Raw genomic sequence first — 18,566 nt, 5'->3', positions numbered from 1 at the left:
ATCATATACTGCATTGCTGTGAGTATTGGCAAATATTGTACAACCAGGGGTAGACCTGAATCTCCACACAGTGTCATAAATGCATAGCCTGATGGGTCCAGTCAGGGACTGAGAGTCAGCAGAGGCTGAAGTATGTATGAAGCAATGGAGTTCTTTCCGGCTTGGTTTGCATCTGGATATCCTCATGAAAACAGGCTATAGGTTCCTTTCTTGAAGCATGGAGGTCCTGAGAACCCCCCTTTCTGTACTCCCTTTAGATCTACAGTAAAAAACTACAATGTATACAGAGGCCAAACAAGTAACGTAAATGAGGGCAGGATGTCAAATACGAGGCTGCAGGGAAGGGTGGAGACTGCAGCAAACTAGAGAGGGCGTGCCACAGCAAAACAGGACCAGCTGCTGCACGGGTCCAGCTGCCCTGCACTGTGTGGGAAGGTATTCTGTGTGGCCACTGGATTTTTTGTGAATAATCTTAATTTTTAAATGTTGGCAACTGATTCAAAACGTTTTTAATTCTGGATAAACAAAATGCACCCACAGGCTGGATGGAGCACCTAGACCACTAATTTAGGACCTCTGCTGTAGACAAGAGAATGAAATCAACTGGTCTGTTTATTTCAGGTCTGTCTTCCTTGAAAATCTAGAACCTTGTGCTCTCCAGTGAAGTTACTGAAACCTATCTTTGCACGCCAAAAGCTTTCTGCACATAAAGCAGGGGTGTGGTTTTGGTTTGTTTTACTTGAGAGCTCTAGTAATATTGTGTTCTTTGTCTTCATATGAGGACTCCCTAAGAAAGTAGGGAAATAAAATGCCATTAGTCATTTTAGTCATTCTTTTTTCAATGTTCTGTGACAGGACCTTTCATTGGCTTGTTCATTAACACCTGTGGGTGCCGCCAGACCGCCATCATCGGAGGGCTGCTGAACTCGCTGGGCTGGGTGTTGAGTGCCTACGCTGCAAACGTGCATTATCTCTTCATTACCTTCGGAGTGGCAGCCGGTAAGCGTAGTGATTTTCTTAAACTTGCCTTTAGTTATTTATACTTTTGGCCACACCACGCGGGATCTTAGTTCCCCGACCAAGGATCGAACCTATGCCCGCTGCAGCAGGAGCGTGGACCCCTAACCACTGGACCACCAGGGAATTCCCTTAAACTTGACTTTATATGTTTCTATTGGGCATTTTGGCAATGAATTTCACTGTAGAGAAAAGAGACCCATTAAATATTTTGTTCCTTTGTCTCCTCCACCCCAACCCAACCATGTCCTATCCTCCAGGAAATACTTTTTAATATAAGATATTAAATATGCCTTAAAGGGACTTCCCTGGTGGCGCAGTGGTGGGAATCCGCCTGCCAATGCAGGGGACGCGGGTTCGTGCCCCGGTCCGGGAAGACCCCACATGCTGCAGAGCGGCTGGGCCCGTGAGCCATGGCCGCTGAGCCTGCGCGTCCGGAGCCTGTGCTCCGCAACGGGAGAGGCCACAACAGTGAGAGGCCCGCGTACCGCAAAAAAAATAAAATAAAATAAAGAAAATATGCCTTAAGCGTGAGGAAACGGCCTAACAGCTGTACTTGGCCTTCCTAATAGATTTTAATTAAATTTTCTATACCTGGTTCTAAGTGCTAGTCCCTTCTCTTGTAACAAAACGGACATATTAATAACATTCTCTCATTTAATAACTGCAGAATCCAGCGTGAATCAGAGAAAAATCATTTTCTCCTTCACCCCTGTTCAAATTAATGGAATAGCAGCAAAACCCGCATAGATGTAGAGACTCTAAGAATCAAATCCAGAGCAAAGTGTCAGTCCCAGGAGATATATAAAAATTGGCTGCCAGGCAGCACAGTTTGCATATCTGTTCTGCAAAATGTATTCCCGGCCATAATTTCCTTTATCAACAGGTAGCAGAATGCACACAGGTAAGTAGTTTGTTACTCATACAATTGTATTTCAGTGAACCAGAGCCAGCCTGACTTTTTTGAGTACAGACCTATAATCCTAATAAGTGGCACACTGATGGCAGTGTTTGCATAAGAGTTCAAAGTTAGAGTTTGGAGTTCTTGCTTTTTTTCTTCCGCTTGCTATCTGTGTGACTTTGGGAAAGTTACTTAACTTACTTATGCCTCAGTCTCCTTATCTGCAAAATGGGATGATTGAGTGCTTGGTTTACAGGGTTGTTGAAATGATTACATGAGGTCATCTGTATGAAGCACTTAGCACGATGCTTGGCACATAATAAAGTCTTGAGCAAACGTTGGCTAATATATAATTGTTATTGTATATAACATGTTTATTATATTATAAGCTTCAGTATATGCTGTTATGGTAGCAGGAGACAGTGAACATAAAAACTCACTGTCCACATAAGTTGACAAGTTGGTTCTCTGTAATGTACATCTATCCACATATACACCTAAAGCACTTCTGTATCCTGTGAAGCTGAGTTTGGAAACCATTGATCTGAAGGACTTGATAACAGCTCTTAAAGAACAACTCAAGATGTTTTCCCTGAGGCATTTTAGAAACTTTGCCCCATAACAGTCCAATGCATAGAGCTGGCACGGGGGTTTTTATATTATAGGTGAGGAAATAAACTCCTTCCCCTGGGACTAAGGAGCCACACTGGGGTCTCTGGGCAGACATGTGGGAGCCCCTAGGAACTTGATCCGTGGTGTTTGGTTACATGGATTATGACTTGGTCCCCATAACTGGGACTTGAAATTTATTCCCATCATCTAGAGATGTCTATGGTTAGACTCTTTGTTTAAATGGAATTTTATTTCTTGAAGTTAGTTGCTTATTGGTTCTCAAATAATATGATCTCCATATTCATTCATTTGTTTATTCATTCACTTATTTAATCAACAAATATTTAGGGATACAAGGAATTCGGAAAAAAAATCAGGAGGCCAGTGAAAGGAAAGTGTTTCTTGAGACACTTTATTGCTCCCTCTTTTTAATACAGGAAACACCCAAAGAAAGTCTCTGAAAATAAGTGTATTCACCTCCTCCACAAATATATATATATAATTATGTTTAAGTGGAAAATCCAGCTAAATCAGTTAGCTTATATACCGTTGGGCTGTTGTTAGTGAGGCATGGTGAAGCTGATTGACCCCTATTTAGTATAAAAGAAAGAAAGTTAGAAGCAAAGATCTGCAAAAAGCAAGTGATTGAAACAACAAAAAAATAAATTAAAGAGATTTTTAAATAAAAAACAAAAATTTTTAAAAAGCAACTGATTGATATGTATATGTATATCACTGTACAATAATGTATGTGTGAAAGAGACTTTGTTGACATCTTTCTTCATTACGAAAAGCATTTGAGGCAGATTTGTTTGTATTTGTTTTTTACCATCTAGGCAATTAAAATTGCATGGATGTCCTCCTATTAAGCAGAAAACTAACATCTGTTTGAGCGATCTTACTTAGCCAGGAGAATCTGGACAAATTTCTTCAGCTTTGCCATTTAAGAGATCCATTCTCTTAAACTTGGCTTCTGGAGACAGCTTTTCCCTGCTATGCATGCTTTTTACTCAGAACCACAGGATCTTCTCTCTCCCTCTGGGCCGCCTTCTGCCTGGCTTATCTGGGTACAAGCCCGGCCTCTAAACCTGAGTGTGGTGAAGAATTGTCCCAGGACCCTGCTTGACCACTGGGCTTGAGCCTCAGTATCCCCAAGGCCTGTTCTATATGCTCATAGAATAATTGTGCTGATTACGAATCACAAAGTCACATTACGAAGGGGAGATGCTGTTAAGGACATGGAGAGGGTAGTAGATGCTTGTAGCATTAGGAACGGATTTTTTTTCTCACACATGGGAGTGTTTATTATTAAAACGAAGTTATAATTGGTCCTACTCTTATGCTTTACCCCTCAATTCAGTTCCTATTAGTTATTTCATTCTGCTGCTGTTTAGAGATCCGTAACCACATTAAATTTAGGTTGCTGGTTATTGTCAGTGACAAATCAAATTTTAAAAAGTAAACTTTTGTACCATCAGCAAAACGCAGAATGGACAAATTTAACAGACAAATGATCCAGTTTCCTCAACAAGTAAATTGCGAGAGAAAAAAAAAAGAGAAATTAAGACTTAAAATATGTATCAACAAATAGCAATGTGTGGGCCTTACTTGGATCCTGATTTAAACAAACTTTTAAAAAATACGGTCATTTATGAGAGAATTGGAAATTTGAACACCTTTGGATATTTTATGATATCAAAGAATTATTCATTTTTTTCAGATAAGATACTGATATGATTATGCAGTTTAAAGAATTCTTCTATTTAGAGATTTATACTAAAATATTTGCACCTGAAATGATATATTTGGGATTTGTTTCGAAATAATATGGAGGAAGGAGTGTGTGTGTGTGTGTGTGTGTGTGTGTGTTGGGGTAGAGGCGGGATTGAGGCAAGAATTGCCAGGAGTTGATAACAGTTGAAGCTGGGTGATGGGTATGTGGGAGTTCATTAAACCACCTGGTTTTTAAAAGCTTACTCTGAATCTGATTCAAACTGTTTCATTAACCAATAGCCCGTTATAAGTGGTAAGAGGGTAACATTAATTGACAGTGTGCTATCACATAGGTGTATTGCACTTACGTATACATCAGGAACACAACACCAATGAGCTGCATGTTTAACTGACTTGGTCAAGGTCACATGGTTACTTATGGGGAGTGGAGCCAGGATTTAAACCCAAGGCCAGCTAGGTTCTTTCTACTACACATCTCCCCAGTACAATCATAAGGACAATAATACTGTGCCACAATAGTTAATATCAAAGAATTTCTTGGTTCTTTAACAAATAATTATTTTTTCAAAATAACCACTGATACACTAATTTTTCAGCTGAGTATTTTGTACCTTAACTGTGGAAGTATCAATTTAACCGGTATGAGAAAGGTGGCTATTATTTCAAAATGTGATCACTTTACTTTCCCAGAGAACTTTCTTTTATTCATTCCATTCCTTTGTTATGTGCCAGGCACAGTCCTAGGTGCTTGGAAGAGATGTATCGGAAAACACAACAGAAGAAGATCCCTGCCCTCATGGAGCTTATAGTGGTAGTTGTAGGGGAGAAGGGGTCAGATCATAAACAACACACACAATACAAAGTAAATTATACTGTCAAGTACTTACTATAGGAAAAAAGAAAAGTCGGGTAAGAGAGATTGGGAATGGAAGTGGGGGTCAAGAGAGGCTTGCATTTTAAAGTAGGATGGTCATGGGCTTCCCTGGTGGCGCAGTGGTTGAGAGTCCGCCTGCCGATGCAGGGGACGCGGGTTCGTGCCCCGGTCCGGGAAGATCCCACATGCCGCGGAGCGGCTGGGCCCGTGAGCCATGGCCGCTGAGCCTGCGTGTCTGGAGCCTGTGCTCCGCAACGGGAGAGGCCACAACAGTGAGAGGCCCGCGTACCACAAAAAAAAAAAAAAAAAAAAAAAAAAAAGAAGCCATTGGGCTTCATTTCTAAATATTAGGAAATTAGAGATTTCTGCCTTTTGCGGACTTCAAACCCATAGAAGTTAATTCAGAGTTTGGTTCAAAATTAAGGGTAGCCGTTTTCTTCATCCTCCTCTACCCCGTCACGCAAATGATTGCTACGTTGCTGCCCTCGCTGAGGCTTGGCAGGTGGCTTGGGGACCCGCCCCTGCTTTCGCTGGGAATTACTTAGAAGCTGGCTTAATTGTTCTTAAAACAAGGGTGTCCATCCGAGGAGCAGTTGGTTGAGGATCACTGGCCCCTGACAGTTGCTGTAGATTACCACTGCTCTAAGGTAAATAAAGGAGGCAGGTTGCTTCTTGGAGCTTATTTTAGAAACTGAAGCAAAATCCTTCTGCAGCAATGTGCTGGCAGCCGGGCAGATGAGCAGTTTAGGATGAGAGGCCGTGCAGGCAGTGGAAAGGGACCAGACTTCTGCAGCTGGGTCTGAATTCCAACCCGGATTCTCCAGTTACCTGCTGCAGGGTCTGGTGAAAATGTCTGAATCTCCGTGAGGTTCAATGCCCCCTTTTGTAACCTGGGTATAACCACAGGTAGCTTTTGGATTATTGTGAAAAGTAAATCAGATAAAGCCTGAAAAGCAACCGGCACATCCTCACCACTCAGTTAGTGGTAATTGCCATTATGTTTGCACGTATGACCGCTCTGCTCTCCTTCCAGATTCAAGTAATTCTGAAACTATTAAATGATGCGAAACTAGGGAAGCTTCTCGGCTTTGGGGAGTGCTATTGGTCCAAGTCTCTTTTCTCCTATCAAGCTGCTATCCTAATGTCAGGAGGTTGTGAGCATTAGAACCGTGTGTGGCCCCATGACCACCTGAAGCGGGGCTTACGGTTTCCCTCTGTGTGTACCTAGAAGTTAAGAACACAACCCTCAACCTCTTGGCTAGCATTTTATTTTATTTCATATTTATTTTATTTTTAAATTTAAATAGGCTTCATTTATAGAGCAGTTTTAGGTTCAGCAAAATTGGGCAGAAAGCACAAAGCCCTCCCAGTACACCCTGCCCCCAATAGACACAATCTTCCCCACCAGCATTTTAATTCTGTGCCCGTAAATCACAAACCGTTCCTATTTTCTAAGAAAGATACAATTAAAAACCAGAGATGCAAATGCGTATTAGGTGATTTTGACATCTAGTAGCTACGTATCCTTATAGGTACATTTTAATTCCTTTTATTCTTCTAATTCATTTGGGAACACATTGGCCCATTCCTGAGGCTTCTGTAAATTGCCTGAAGTCACTCTTCATCCCCTTGTACATGAGTACTTTCCTGTGTATTAAGTGCAATTAGCAGCAGAGCCCTCAGAATCCATTCATGCTTTCAACAAATCACTAAGCACACACTGCACGTTCTGAGCAGTGCCCGGCATACCAGGGGCGGTAATACAGACACAGTCCTGCCCTGATGGAGCTTATATTCTGATGTGAGAATGCAGACTTATTTTATTTATTTAATTCTTTTATATATATTTGTTATTTATTTATTTAATATAATAGTTTATTATTATTATTATTATTATTGGAGTGACCTATGCTGAAAAGCCTGTTGGGGGAAATGATGGACTAGAAGTGGGCTTCTTTGGGTGAATATTGGTACTTACCCCTCGAACTCCTTTTTTACAATCATGATTATTTCTTTGTTTGAAAGAAAAGTTATAGAAACTAACATAATGAAATGCAGATGCTTTTTAAAGACTGCAGATTCGGGCTGTGGCCATTTACGCTGTGCCGTGTGCCTTTTCTTCCCTCTCGGGTGCGCAGGCTTTGGCAGCGGGATGGCCTACTTGCCGGCCGTGGTCATGGTGGGCAGGTACTTCCAGAAGAGGCGCGCGCTCGCCCAGGGCCTCAGCACCACCGGGACCGGGTTTGGCACATTCCTCATGACGGTTTTGCTCAAGTACCTGTGCGCAGAGTACGGATGGCGGAATGCCATGTTCATCCAAGGCGCGGTGTCCCTGAACCTGTGTGTTTGCGGGGCGCTCATGAGGCCCCTCTCTCCTGGGACGGATGGAGACGACCCAGAAGGGAAAGAGCCACACGTCCTCCCGGCTCACTCCACCGAATCTGTTCGGTCCAGTGGACAGCTGGGCGGAGCGGAAGAGAAGGGGGGCGGCCCCGGCACCGAGGACTCCCTCGGGGACATGCCAGCCCAGGCGTGCCACGAGAAGGCTGCACACAGAAAGGACATGTGCGCCTTTCGGGTTCTGAAGACCGTGAGCCGGCTGACCATGAGGGTCAGGAAGGGCTTCCGGGATTGGTACTTGGGCTATTTTGGGACAGCCTCGCTCTTTACTAATCGGATGTTTGTTGCCTTTATTTTCTGGGCTCTGTTTGCATACAGCAGCTTTGTCATCCCTTTCATTCACCTCCCAGAAATAGTCAATTTGTATAATTTATCAGAGCAAAACGATGTTTTCCCTCTGACTTCGATCATAGCAATAGTTCATATCTTCGGAAAAGTGATCCTCGGCGTTGTGGCCGACTTACCTTGCATCAGCGTTTGGAATGTCTTCCTGATGACCAACTTCACCCTAGTCCTCAGCATTTTTATTCTGCCCTTGATGCACACGTACGCTGGCCTGGCAGTCATCTGTGCACTGATAGGGTTTTCCAGCGGTTATTTCTCCCTGATGCCGGTGGTGACTGAAGACTTGGTGGGGATTGAGCACTTAGCCAACGCGTACGGCATCATCATCTGTGCTAACGGCATCTCTGCGTTGCTGGGACCACCTTTTGCAGGTAAACCATTCAAGGCTTTAAGAGCTTAGAGTGCATGTAGAAAGTCGTGTTCTCATTTGTGTTAAAAGTCCAGGATGAATAAGAAGGAAGTTTCCATTTGTGTACATGGTCCTTTTTTTTTTTCCCATTCCTGCCCCCAATTTCTGTTATAAATTTTAGCAAGTTAAAGGTCATTCTTTCATATAGAATGTAGATGAACTTTTGATCCCTAACCTGTGAGATCAACGGCTAGGCTGGTAAAGCGCACGGTGGAATAGTGCAGAGCCCCTGCCCCGTCCGAAAGAGACAGCCTCCACCCTGCTCCAGCTGATTTCCATCACCAAGAAATACAGAAAATCATTACTAGCTCTTCTATGGTTAGCCCCTCCCCCCACTGTCCAAGAGAAGCTAGGACTCTGCACTCTTAGGTAACGTCTCCAAATGTTCAAAACACTGTGTGTAGGTCCAGCAGAGCACTTCCGTGGATGTAGCCCTGTAGTCGTTTCCTACTGGTGCTGTAATAAATTGCTACAAACCTAGTAGCCTAAAACAATACAGATGTATTATTTTACACTTCTAGAGGTCAGAAGGCTTAAGTGCATCACAATGGGCCACAATCAAGGTGTTGGTGGGACTGCGTTCCTTCTGGAGGCTCTCAGGGCGAATCCATTTCCTCGTCTTGTGCAGTTTCTGGAGGCTTCCTGCTTTTGGGCTCCCGGCCCCTTCCTGCATCCTCTAAGCCAATATCATAGCATCTTCTCATCTCTCTAATTCTGACTCTCCTGCCTTCTCCTTTCACTTTTAAGGTGCTGGTGACATTGGGTCCACCGGATAATCCAGGATAACCCCCATCTCAAGGTCCTTAACTTAATCACATCTGCAAAGTCCCTTTTGCCACATAAGGGAGCATTTACAGTTCCCAGGGATTAGGAAGTGGGCATCTGGGGAGAGTTGGGACATTCTGCCTACCTCTGGCCCAGAGGCCACCAGTTGGCCACGTCTAGGGTGAGATCTCTCACCTGTATTCACCTCAGTTCAATGGAGATTTTGATTCTTGCATCGGGCATACCAGAAGCCGTAGGCACCACCAAGGAGTCCTGTGCCTGGGCCAGGTGCCTCTCTGAGCCTGTCATTCTGGGCAGGTTTTAAGCTTTGTGGTAGGTAGACCCAGTCCCCAAGAGGCCAGGTACTGGGCAAAGGTGACAAAGTCTACCCACTGTCCAGGGATTGGAGGCAGGAGCCCACGAAGTATGGCAGGGGCTGGGGCCAAATGTCAAAACAAAGGTGCTCTGTGGAGGTGGCTCTTAGGGCAGCCAGGCCAGGCAGGACTGGTGACAGTTGTCAGAGCTGCCAGAAGTTCTGTGCAGGGTTTTAAGCTAACCTGGTAGAATCTCACCTATTCAGGTGCCCCATCCTCTGCCTATCTGGCTGCTCCAGGCCCTTGATCCTCATATCCTCTGCAGAAATACTTCTTCCCAGTGGATGGGGGAACCGCATGGGTGCAGGACAAAGCCCTCCCCACCCCTTGCTTCCCAGTCTGTCTACAGAGCCTACAGTCACCTGTCCTAGAACTACGCTGGGAGAGGGCTTATGCCAAGACAACCATTTTTAAGTCCCCCTCAGGACTGAAGCTCAAGAAATAATAGATTTTTACCTATTCAGCTGACAACACTGGCAGCTGGCTGACAAAAGGTTTAAGGCCCAAGGATTGCTTTAGGAACCCAGAGGCTACATATGGGGCCCCTCCTGGATCAAGCTGCTCCTATACAGAGATGCAGGCCAGCATTTCTAGGTGCCAGTGAATATCTACAGCAGTGCAGCAGACTATTATATTGGCAGTGGAAGAGTCAGTACTGCTCAGTGATCTCATAGTATAGAATTCTCTATCAGTTAGGGATGCATTTGGTTATAAGAGAACACCCTGACAATGGTAGCTTAAACAGAGATTTGTGTCACATAACCAGAAATCTAGAATTCAGAGACTAGATGATATTGGGGCAGTGTCTCAAGATCCTCTTGGCCTTTTCCTCATGCTAGTGGCCTCATGGTCACACAGTGCCTGCAGTAGCTCCAGCCACTACATCCTCATTTATAACAAGAAAGAGGAAGGAACAAAAGACTCAGCCCCAGAAGACTTCCACTTATATCTGATTGGCCAGAACTGTGTCACGCAGCTAGTCCAAACTTCAAGGGGAACTGAGAATTGGAGAATTTTACTTTCCAGCCTCTGTACTAGAGGAAGGAAAGGAGAAAAGAACTGGGATTGGGGGGTTGGATCAGTCAACCAGTGGTAACTTCCAAAGGAGTTCAATATCCATTAAGGGGATGGGGACATTATCAGTGGCTCATCCACCCTCTTGTTGGAAGTCCTTCAGGTATATTGTATGTGGAAATAGAATCTGCCGTTGATGTTTCTTTGCAGGATCCAAGGGGTACTTTCTGCTTCTAATGGTCAGCCTGCGATTATTTTATACTATCCATCAGATTGCAATAGCAGTATCACGACACAGCCGTGAGGTGCAGCCGAAGTAATTCATGATCAATGTTAATTAAAGCACCAAGGTTTGCCAGCATGGTTTCCTTATCCCATCCCTATGGTCATTTCCTTTTCACACACTTGGATTCTAGTGCACTTTCTTGAGCGGAAGAGAAAGGAATTATAACTAGAAGACATGGAGTTATACCCAACCCTCAGTCACCAAGTCTGATCTCTGCTTGCTTCAACGTTCCTCCCTAGAAGTGGAGTCTGTAGCTGAATTTGATACACCATAGATGGTAGAAACCATTGTATTACAAACCTGACATGAATATGTGTCAAATGCTGCCATGGGGACTCTAAAATCAATGTTCTGATGTACATCTCCAGGCCAGCAACCTAAAGGGACCTCTCCTTCTTTTTGTTTGTTTCTTCTCCTTCCACTGAATTCATGCACTGAGGAGTGCTGAACAACATGATTAGCTAACCGTATTGTGTTTAATTCATTGACTTTCCAGGCCAAGGAGCCAATATTGCAAGAGATGCAAGGCCAGCCTTTATGCATGATAGTGCCGAAGTGCCTGGCAATATGAGTGACTAAATAACCACATTAAATTCTTGCTAGAAATTCCAGGTTGACTAGAAATTATTACTTACCTTGATGTGCTAGAAGGAAAATTACTGTTCACATTAGCTTTTTCATTTTTAATGGGTTTAGAAATGAATGTGTTTTCCATTTTTCAAAGCGGTTCCTACTGGCACTAAAAAGTCTGGTACAATTTAGTAGCATGTTAGACAATCACACATTTCCATTTAGGAGAAGAACGTGCAATCAAAGATATTGAACAGACTTTTCAACCATGTCACTCAGCAACCTGAACTTCATGATGTAATTCATTTATAATGTTACTGGGCATTCAGTTCATCACTTTTAAAGATATAATAATAGTACCTTTCTAGATGTTTCCAGGGTAAAGTATAGCAAAACTCAGCCACCAGATTTGACTGACCAAGAACCTACACGTATCTCCAATATTTGCATAAAGTATAACACCCTAACAATAATTTGTAATGTTTTTTCATCAAGAGCTGGGAACACTTATTTAATAAGAAAAATAGCCGTCACTCCTCATTTGACAGACTCAAATGAAAAGGAAATGCAGTTTAATAGGGAACCAGATTTTACTTTGAAGCTGTTGATTTCAGTGGATGGTTGGATCAGGACTGCCAAGGATCCAAGCTCCAAACCAAGGGACTGATGAGTTCACACCTACAGGGAGAGATGGTGAAGGATGAAGGAGGCGGGCATCTTGTCTGAAACATCTTGTTTCTAAAGAGTTATCGTCCCCATGTGTTGGGCCAAAGCACATGGTAAAGTACTGTCTCCTGACCTGCTTTGCATCTGACTTGGGACTGGGTTGAGTTCAGACTAGTGGAGATGGCAGGATCTGGAATCGTTTCAGATAAAGGTAGATTGGGAAAACCTATGGGATTAATGTAACATAAAATTTAGGACTACTCCAATTTGTACCAAACTTGTTTGGTAAAGTTGAGTGCACTTTTTGAGAAATTGACTTGTGAGTTACTTTAAAAGAATGGGGTGTGTGAAGATGCTTTTACAAAAGTTTATACTTTTAGGGGAAAGATGCAAGATCTTAAAATATAATTAATTCAACATAAGGCTGTATCAATGTGTAACACACTTAGCACACATTTTCTGTAGTCTGCGGAGACAAGAGGGAGGATGGAGCGGGGGGAAGGAGATGGTAGGGTGTTCTAAGGATGCTGGGTTTATTACTGTCCCCCCAGAAGGGGGAATAGTACCTGTACAGACAAGGTGTCAAGACAAATATGTTTGAAACTCCAGAATATTCAGAATGGCTTGTGCTTGTGGTTAAGCTCTGGGCAGCAAGAGAGGTGGACAGGGGCCATATCACAGAGCCCTGGAGCTTGTACTCAAACACTTGTAACCAAAAAGTACATAAATAGTCTGAACTAAGTACAAATTAATTCTCCAATGAGGATTTTGTCCTGAGTCCGTGTTAGGCAGGGATGGGAAATCAACTTGTTTCAGCTGTTGGTTATTTAGAGACATCATTTCCTACTCTCAATCACTTGATCATATGAAAAGGGAGGATTTAACTGTTAAACTGACAAGATCAGCTTTCATATGGGATGAGTGGGGTATGAGAACCTCATTTATATGTATTGATTTTTTAGAAATTGTAGCTGAAGATAGTGCTGTCATGTACTCTGCTTATAGAGACACACCACTCAGCGTTATCTGCAAGTGAATTATTCACTTCATCATAATTCACAGTGGTCCACAGCTGACAAATGGTGGCACCGAGCAGAAGTTGGGTGTGTTTTTGTTCATATGTCACTGTGTCTTTCTGATTCAATGCTGAAGCTGAATCACTGTTTCTGGATTATATGTTTAATCTTATCTGTCCTTCTAGTCTCAAACTGGAAATTAAGAAAAGATGATAGAACATTTACTAAGCCATATCTAAGGACTCTGGTATTCTCTTCTTTTATATGTCAAATAACAAACTCAAAAACTTGGTTTACTTTTAAAGTATATCCAGGATTCATAGCTCTTGAGGGGTTTTTTAAAAGTATACATTTTCGATGCTGTTGTTTGTTTTTCTTTATGACAGCCTTGACTCATCCAGGTGCCTTAAGCACTAGATACAATAAACAAGAGACACAGATAAGCCGCAGGAAGTCAGAGATAGTAGTTTACACATTTAGCAGTTGCTTTTGTGTAGCTGTTTGTTGGTCGAGAAGCTTATAAGTTGTATTTATGCGTTCATTTGCCAATTAGATACTTTTTAAAAGATAATTTTCTTAAAGTGACCATGGAATGCTGTGTTTGGTCATGAAATCATTTATATTTTTCTTATGCCTTTGCTAACTAATGCACTTGTTGAAATGGAAAAAGTGAATGCTTATATTTACATTTTTACCATAAATAAAATTCTGCATATAGCTTCATCCTCTCAGTTTGCATAGCTGGCTACGTGGGGACCATGACATGCGACTGATCCTTATAACTGAAGTGAATGAAACATCACGCTTCATAGTTTCTGAGACTCTTTTTTCACATTTTAACATCTCTGAAATCAGAATACCTTGTACAAAGTTCTAAGAAAATATCAAGTCATATTTTAATTATGATCTATTTCTTTTTTATCGATACATAAGATAATGATGCCTCACGTAATTCATGGTGCCTTAGAGTCCATGAAATACGGTAGTATCTTACAGGCCCTGGTAAGATCATTATACGAAAGTATTAGACTATAATAGTAAAGTATTTTTTTTTAAAGAACTGATAATTTAGTTAGCATTTAAAGCTATGTCTTTGGCAATTTAAACGTTCACAAATTTAAATATACATATTAAAGGTTTATAGCTGTAAATGAATTTTATAAAACCTGGAAATCTTGATTCTTTCTAGAACAGATATTTACCCTTCTACTTCAGAATGAATGAAAGTTCAAATGTCTTCTGCCCAGCCTCTTTGTGTATACACGAGAATCTTCTTCAGAAGAGTTTTGAGGTTTTAGAAAAGATTTGTGTTTATATTTGTGTAAAAAGAGAATCATTAGATTCACTTTTTGCTGCTGGCTTTGTGCCGGCCTGAGAGTTACCCCAAGGGCTGTGGGCCAGAAGATTCTCCCTATAGGTCGGCCAGCTACTGTTTCAGTGCCTTTAAAAGTACCCCAGTGACTTCAAAGATAAATGCAGCTGTCCCCACGCACCAAGAACTCTGGTTCCAACAGCCCAGACTCAAAAATGGCTAAATGAACGGTTGGGGCATTAAATGACATATAATAAATCCTTAGAGAATTATTTGTAGTAGCAATAAGTGCTTGCTTTGAGTTCTTGACTTTATTTTCTCAACTTCCTTACACTGAATATATTCTCTTTTGTTTTGTAGGGTGGATCTACGACATCACACAAAAATATGATTTTTCCTTTTATATATGTGGTTTACTCTACATGGTAGGAATACTCTTTTTACTCATTCAACCGTGTATTCAAATTATAGGACAGTCCAGAAAAAAATACATAGATGGTGCAAACGTGTAGCGTCCTGTTGCGTCCCGTGTAAGATTTCTTTGCCATACTCATGCCTACCTCACATGGTTGCTGTGAGGAGCCTGTGACACATCATGGGAAAGTACGTCGTCCCATAACTGGCACCGTCGTTTGTAAATGCCATTGTCATGGCTTCGTTTGAAAGCAGCACTGCCTTCCTGTGCAGGGAGAGGCATTAAGGACTACATGCATCTTAGAGATGACCGTGTCCTGCAAAGACAGCCTATTAAATCATTGGTAGAAACGCCCTCCTAAAAAGTATCTCATCATCCACTAAGACTAGGGTTTTAGAAACAGTTTTTAAAACAAAGAATGAAAGCTTTTCAACCCAACTACTTCTTTTTAAGATGACAATAAGGTATCTAAGTGCTTCTGGAGATCTTACAGATACAGGTCTCCCCCGCTTTTTGAAAGCGCTTTCCACTGCTTTGCTTTTATGAAAGACCTACGTTAGTACCTGTTTTCACTCACCAGAAGAAACCCAAGGAGGATTTTCGCTTTTACAAAAAGAAAAGGGGAACCACGTTCAGCGTTTGTTTTGCTGTGAACCTTTATAGAGGCAGCTCGGCCGGAGCAGCAAGAGTGGCACCGTCAGGCTCCTTCCGGGGAACCACATTCTGCAATTCAGCCTCAAGTCGCCATAGCTTTGAACTGTGTCTGTGAGCATCTGTACTTGATCTCGATTTATTTTGTGCATCCATGAGCAAGATGTGACCTAAGGTCATGGCTTCTTTGCTTTATGCCATTTCAGTTAAGGTTTCACAGAACACTCTGCTTTCAGATAGTGGGGAAAACCTGTAAATGGGTTTTAAGCAGAAGACTATGCTGGATTTCAGAAATTGTTACAGGGAGCTGTTGATCTACCAGTGTAAAACAAAAGCAGGCTCTAACTTCAAAGGTAATATATTTGGTACAATTAAAGAAACACAGCTTATATTTTTATTAAAGAATTCTGCAGCTAGGGCATACAATTTCTAAATCTTTCTCTAAGAAAAGCATTTGCCGTTACTCCTAATTCAATATTATCCAGTTATAAACTGAACCTTGAGACAAAACCTTAACAAATAAATATTAATAATCTCCTTAGTGAAAGTCATATTCATGCATACAACCACTGAATCAAGGGCTACGATTCAAGCACTTTTATTCATTTCATTGGCCTCTTAGTTTATGAGCACGATCTGAGGCCTATAGAAAAAATTTTTTCTGAGTTTCTCCTGCCCAGTAAATAAAATAGAAAACTAATTGCTGGTTAACATGTAAAGTTGGTGGTTAAATCGTCTGTCAAGCATGTTACTAATCCCAAATATGAGACTATCAGGTTGTGAGGATAATAAAATGCCCTTGGTCCAAATGTCTGTGCACTTGACATTGCAGTAGTGGTAACAAATAGCCCTTCTCCAGTGTCTTGCTGTTCTATGGACAGTTCATCTGCCTGAGCTCAGCACAGTTTTTAAAATAGTTCTCTTGATTGATTTCAAACAGAAGATAACTGTGATCCGTGATATCACGTAGTGCACTTCCTTTATCGGAGATCTCTATTTTTCTAAGCCAAACATGTTTCACACTGCAGAATGTTCTTCCCAGAATCATTCTGAAATTTCTGGCTGCCTTACTTGTTTACACATATTTTAGAACTATTTAAATTTCCACTTACAATTTGCTCATCACACACACACAAAAATGCTTTAATATCATGGCCAGTGTCTTGGGTCAAATTTATCTAAAGTGAGTACAGACCATTCTCAGTTATCCTTGGTAATTAGAGGCAGGAATGGTACTAGTAATTGGAGTCACAGAATGTTACCCCAGCCTAATTTTAGCCATCCATTTCAGTCTTTTACTCCACCAAACCCTTTAGAGCTGTTAACAAGTGATTACATGGACACGATTCCTTTTTGTTTCATCTCCACTATTTCCTGCTCTAATGTCTAGTGGGAGGGGTTGGGTAATGAAAGGGACCACCAAAATAACAATAATCATAAAAGGCGGCTAATGGAAAGGAGAAACAAAAGCATGGCTAACATATGCAATATTACCTCCAATGATTCAAGAATTGCCTGTAAATTATTATAGATAATAAATTGCATGTCGTACTCCATTTGGTCCAACACAATGACCCGTTTGTTATCATGACATCTTTGGCTGCTGTGAAAGAACCCAGCTCTCTGTTTTTGATAAAGGTAATCTTAAATGCTGAGGCAACGTTTTTCTCTCTATATATTTACCATTAAATTAGGATGATAGATTGAAAAACATGTTGTGTGTTTTAAAACTGACTACATTACTCCCTTACTTTTATTTACTGACAATACCAAATTAACAAGAGGCGGTGTTAATACTGGGAATGGTGCTATACAGCTGATGCATTTTGATGCTTGCACTACTAGTTGTGCATCACAAATACGAACTTTTTATCCAATGACCCAGCTTTAGTTAAATATCCAAGTGAGACCTGCTTATGTTCAGTCTGTCCAGTTGTTTGTTGATTTACCATATTTTTAGAAGTGGTGATCTCTACCAAATCAAGTCCCTGTTTTACAAAGACAAAAGTAAAACCTACTTGCAATATTCATGTTGCCAACAGAAAAAAAAGAGAATGCTTATAAAGAATTACAGCAAATACATTATTTCCTGTTTAAATGTATCCTGATGATATATAGGGTTGATTGTATATTTGTTATGTGCTTTATAGGTTTCCCCTCACATATCCAAATACTTTTTATTTACATAAAACTAAATAAATTTTGTCCTCTTTAAAGATGGTCAGTGAGTTTTTGTACAAAACCTTTATTTTCTTATCTTTAAGAGGAAAACTCCTAAAATATAAGTGATAATTATCTGTTTGGTTCTTTCCCCTGGAAGAGTTTTTCTCTAGGTATGGTTATAAAACCACCGAGAGAGAATCACTGAGCGTGATTGTTAGAAGGGCCAAGTTCAGCTACAAAATTTAAAATGCACACACCCTATAATCCAGCAACTGCATTTCTAAAATTTTTTCCTACATATGAACAAAGACAAATAAACAAGGATTTTTTGATTTATTGTTTGTTATATAAAAGACTGGAAATAATTTAAATGTCCATCAATGGGAACTGTTAGAGTATGGTATTTATGCAACTGTTAAAAAAAAAAAGACCGATTCATATGTAAAATTAGACAACAGTATCCAAGATATATTGCTAAGAGAAAAAAAGCAAGACATGTTTAATGTACCCCCAATTACATTTTTGCTAACTACAAAAAAGGTTATTCATATGACTTGTATATATATATATATATATATATATATATAGAACATTTCTGGAAGGAAACAGAAGGAAACATTAACAGTGTTCAGCTCTGGGGAGGGAAGTTTGGGCTCTGGGGTGGGCCTGACTTTTTCCCTTATGCACATGAGGATTTTTCAATTTAAAACTTGTATCCAAAATTGTTTTAAATACAGATTCCTGGGGCTATTTAAAACCTAATGAATTGGAATCTTGGAGGATGGGACCAAGATATCTGCCTTGTATTGGACTGGCCAAAAAGTTCGTTCGGGTTTTTCATAAGATGTCACAGAAACACCCAAAAGAACTTTTTGGCCAACCCAATAAATAAGCTTATCAGTTGACTTTTATGCTCACTAAAACTGGAGACCAGCTCTCAGCATATTTAAGTGTAAAACATTCCAATCAATTTCTTTCTTTTTTTTGAAAAAGCCAAAATGAGTTTATTAGCATTGTTTTTTTCTTTTGATAAATGACTACT

General features: G+C 41.0%; 1 protein-coding gene across 3 annotated transcripts in view; it reads left to right on the top strand.

The window, feature by feature from the left end:
• Positions 1–17,567, top strand: part of SLC16A14 (solute carrier family 16 member 14) — a 29,341-nt gene extending 11,774 nt beyond the window's left edge. For all 3 annotated transcript variants that reach the window (XM_079924882.1, XM_079924883.1, XM_079924881.1), the window contains 3 exons: positions 856–999; positions 7,277–8,254; positions 14,656–17,567. In XM_079924882.1, the coding sequence (XP_079781008.1) occupies positions 856–999; positions 7,277–8,254; positions 14,656–14,807 (1,274 nt within the window). In that variant the 3' untranslated portion in view covers positions 14,808–17,567. The remainder of the gene's footprint in view (positions 1–855; positions 1,000–7,276; positions 8,255–14,655) is intronic.
• The last annotated feature ends 999 nt before the right edge of the window (positions 17,568–18,566 follow it).

The sequence above is a fragment of the Stenella coeruleoalba genome (genome assembly GCF_951394435.1).
Source record: "Stenella coeruleoalba genome assembly, chromosome: 6".
Lineage (NCBI taxonomy): Eukaryota > Metazoa > Chordata > Mammalia > Artiodactyla > Delphinidae > Stenella > Stenella coeruleoalba.
Note: the sequence above shows the minus strand (reverse complement) of the source record. Positions and strands in the feature narration are given on the sequence as shown.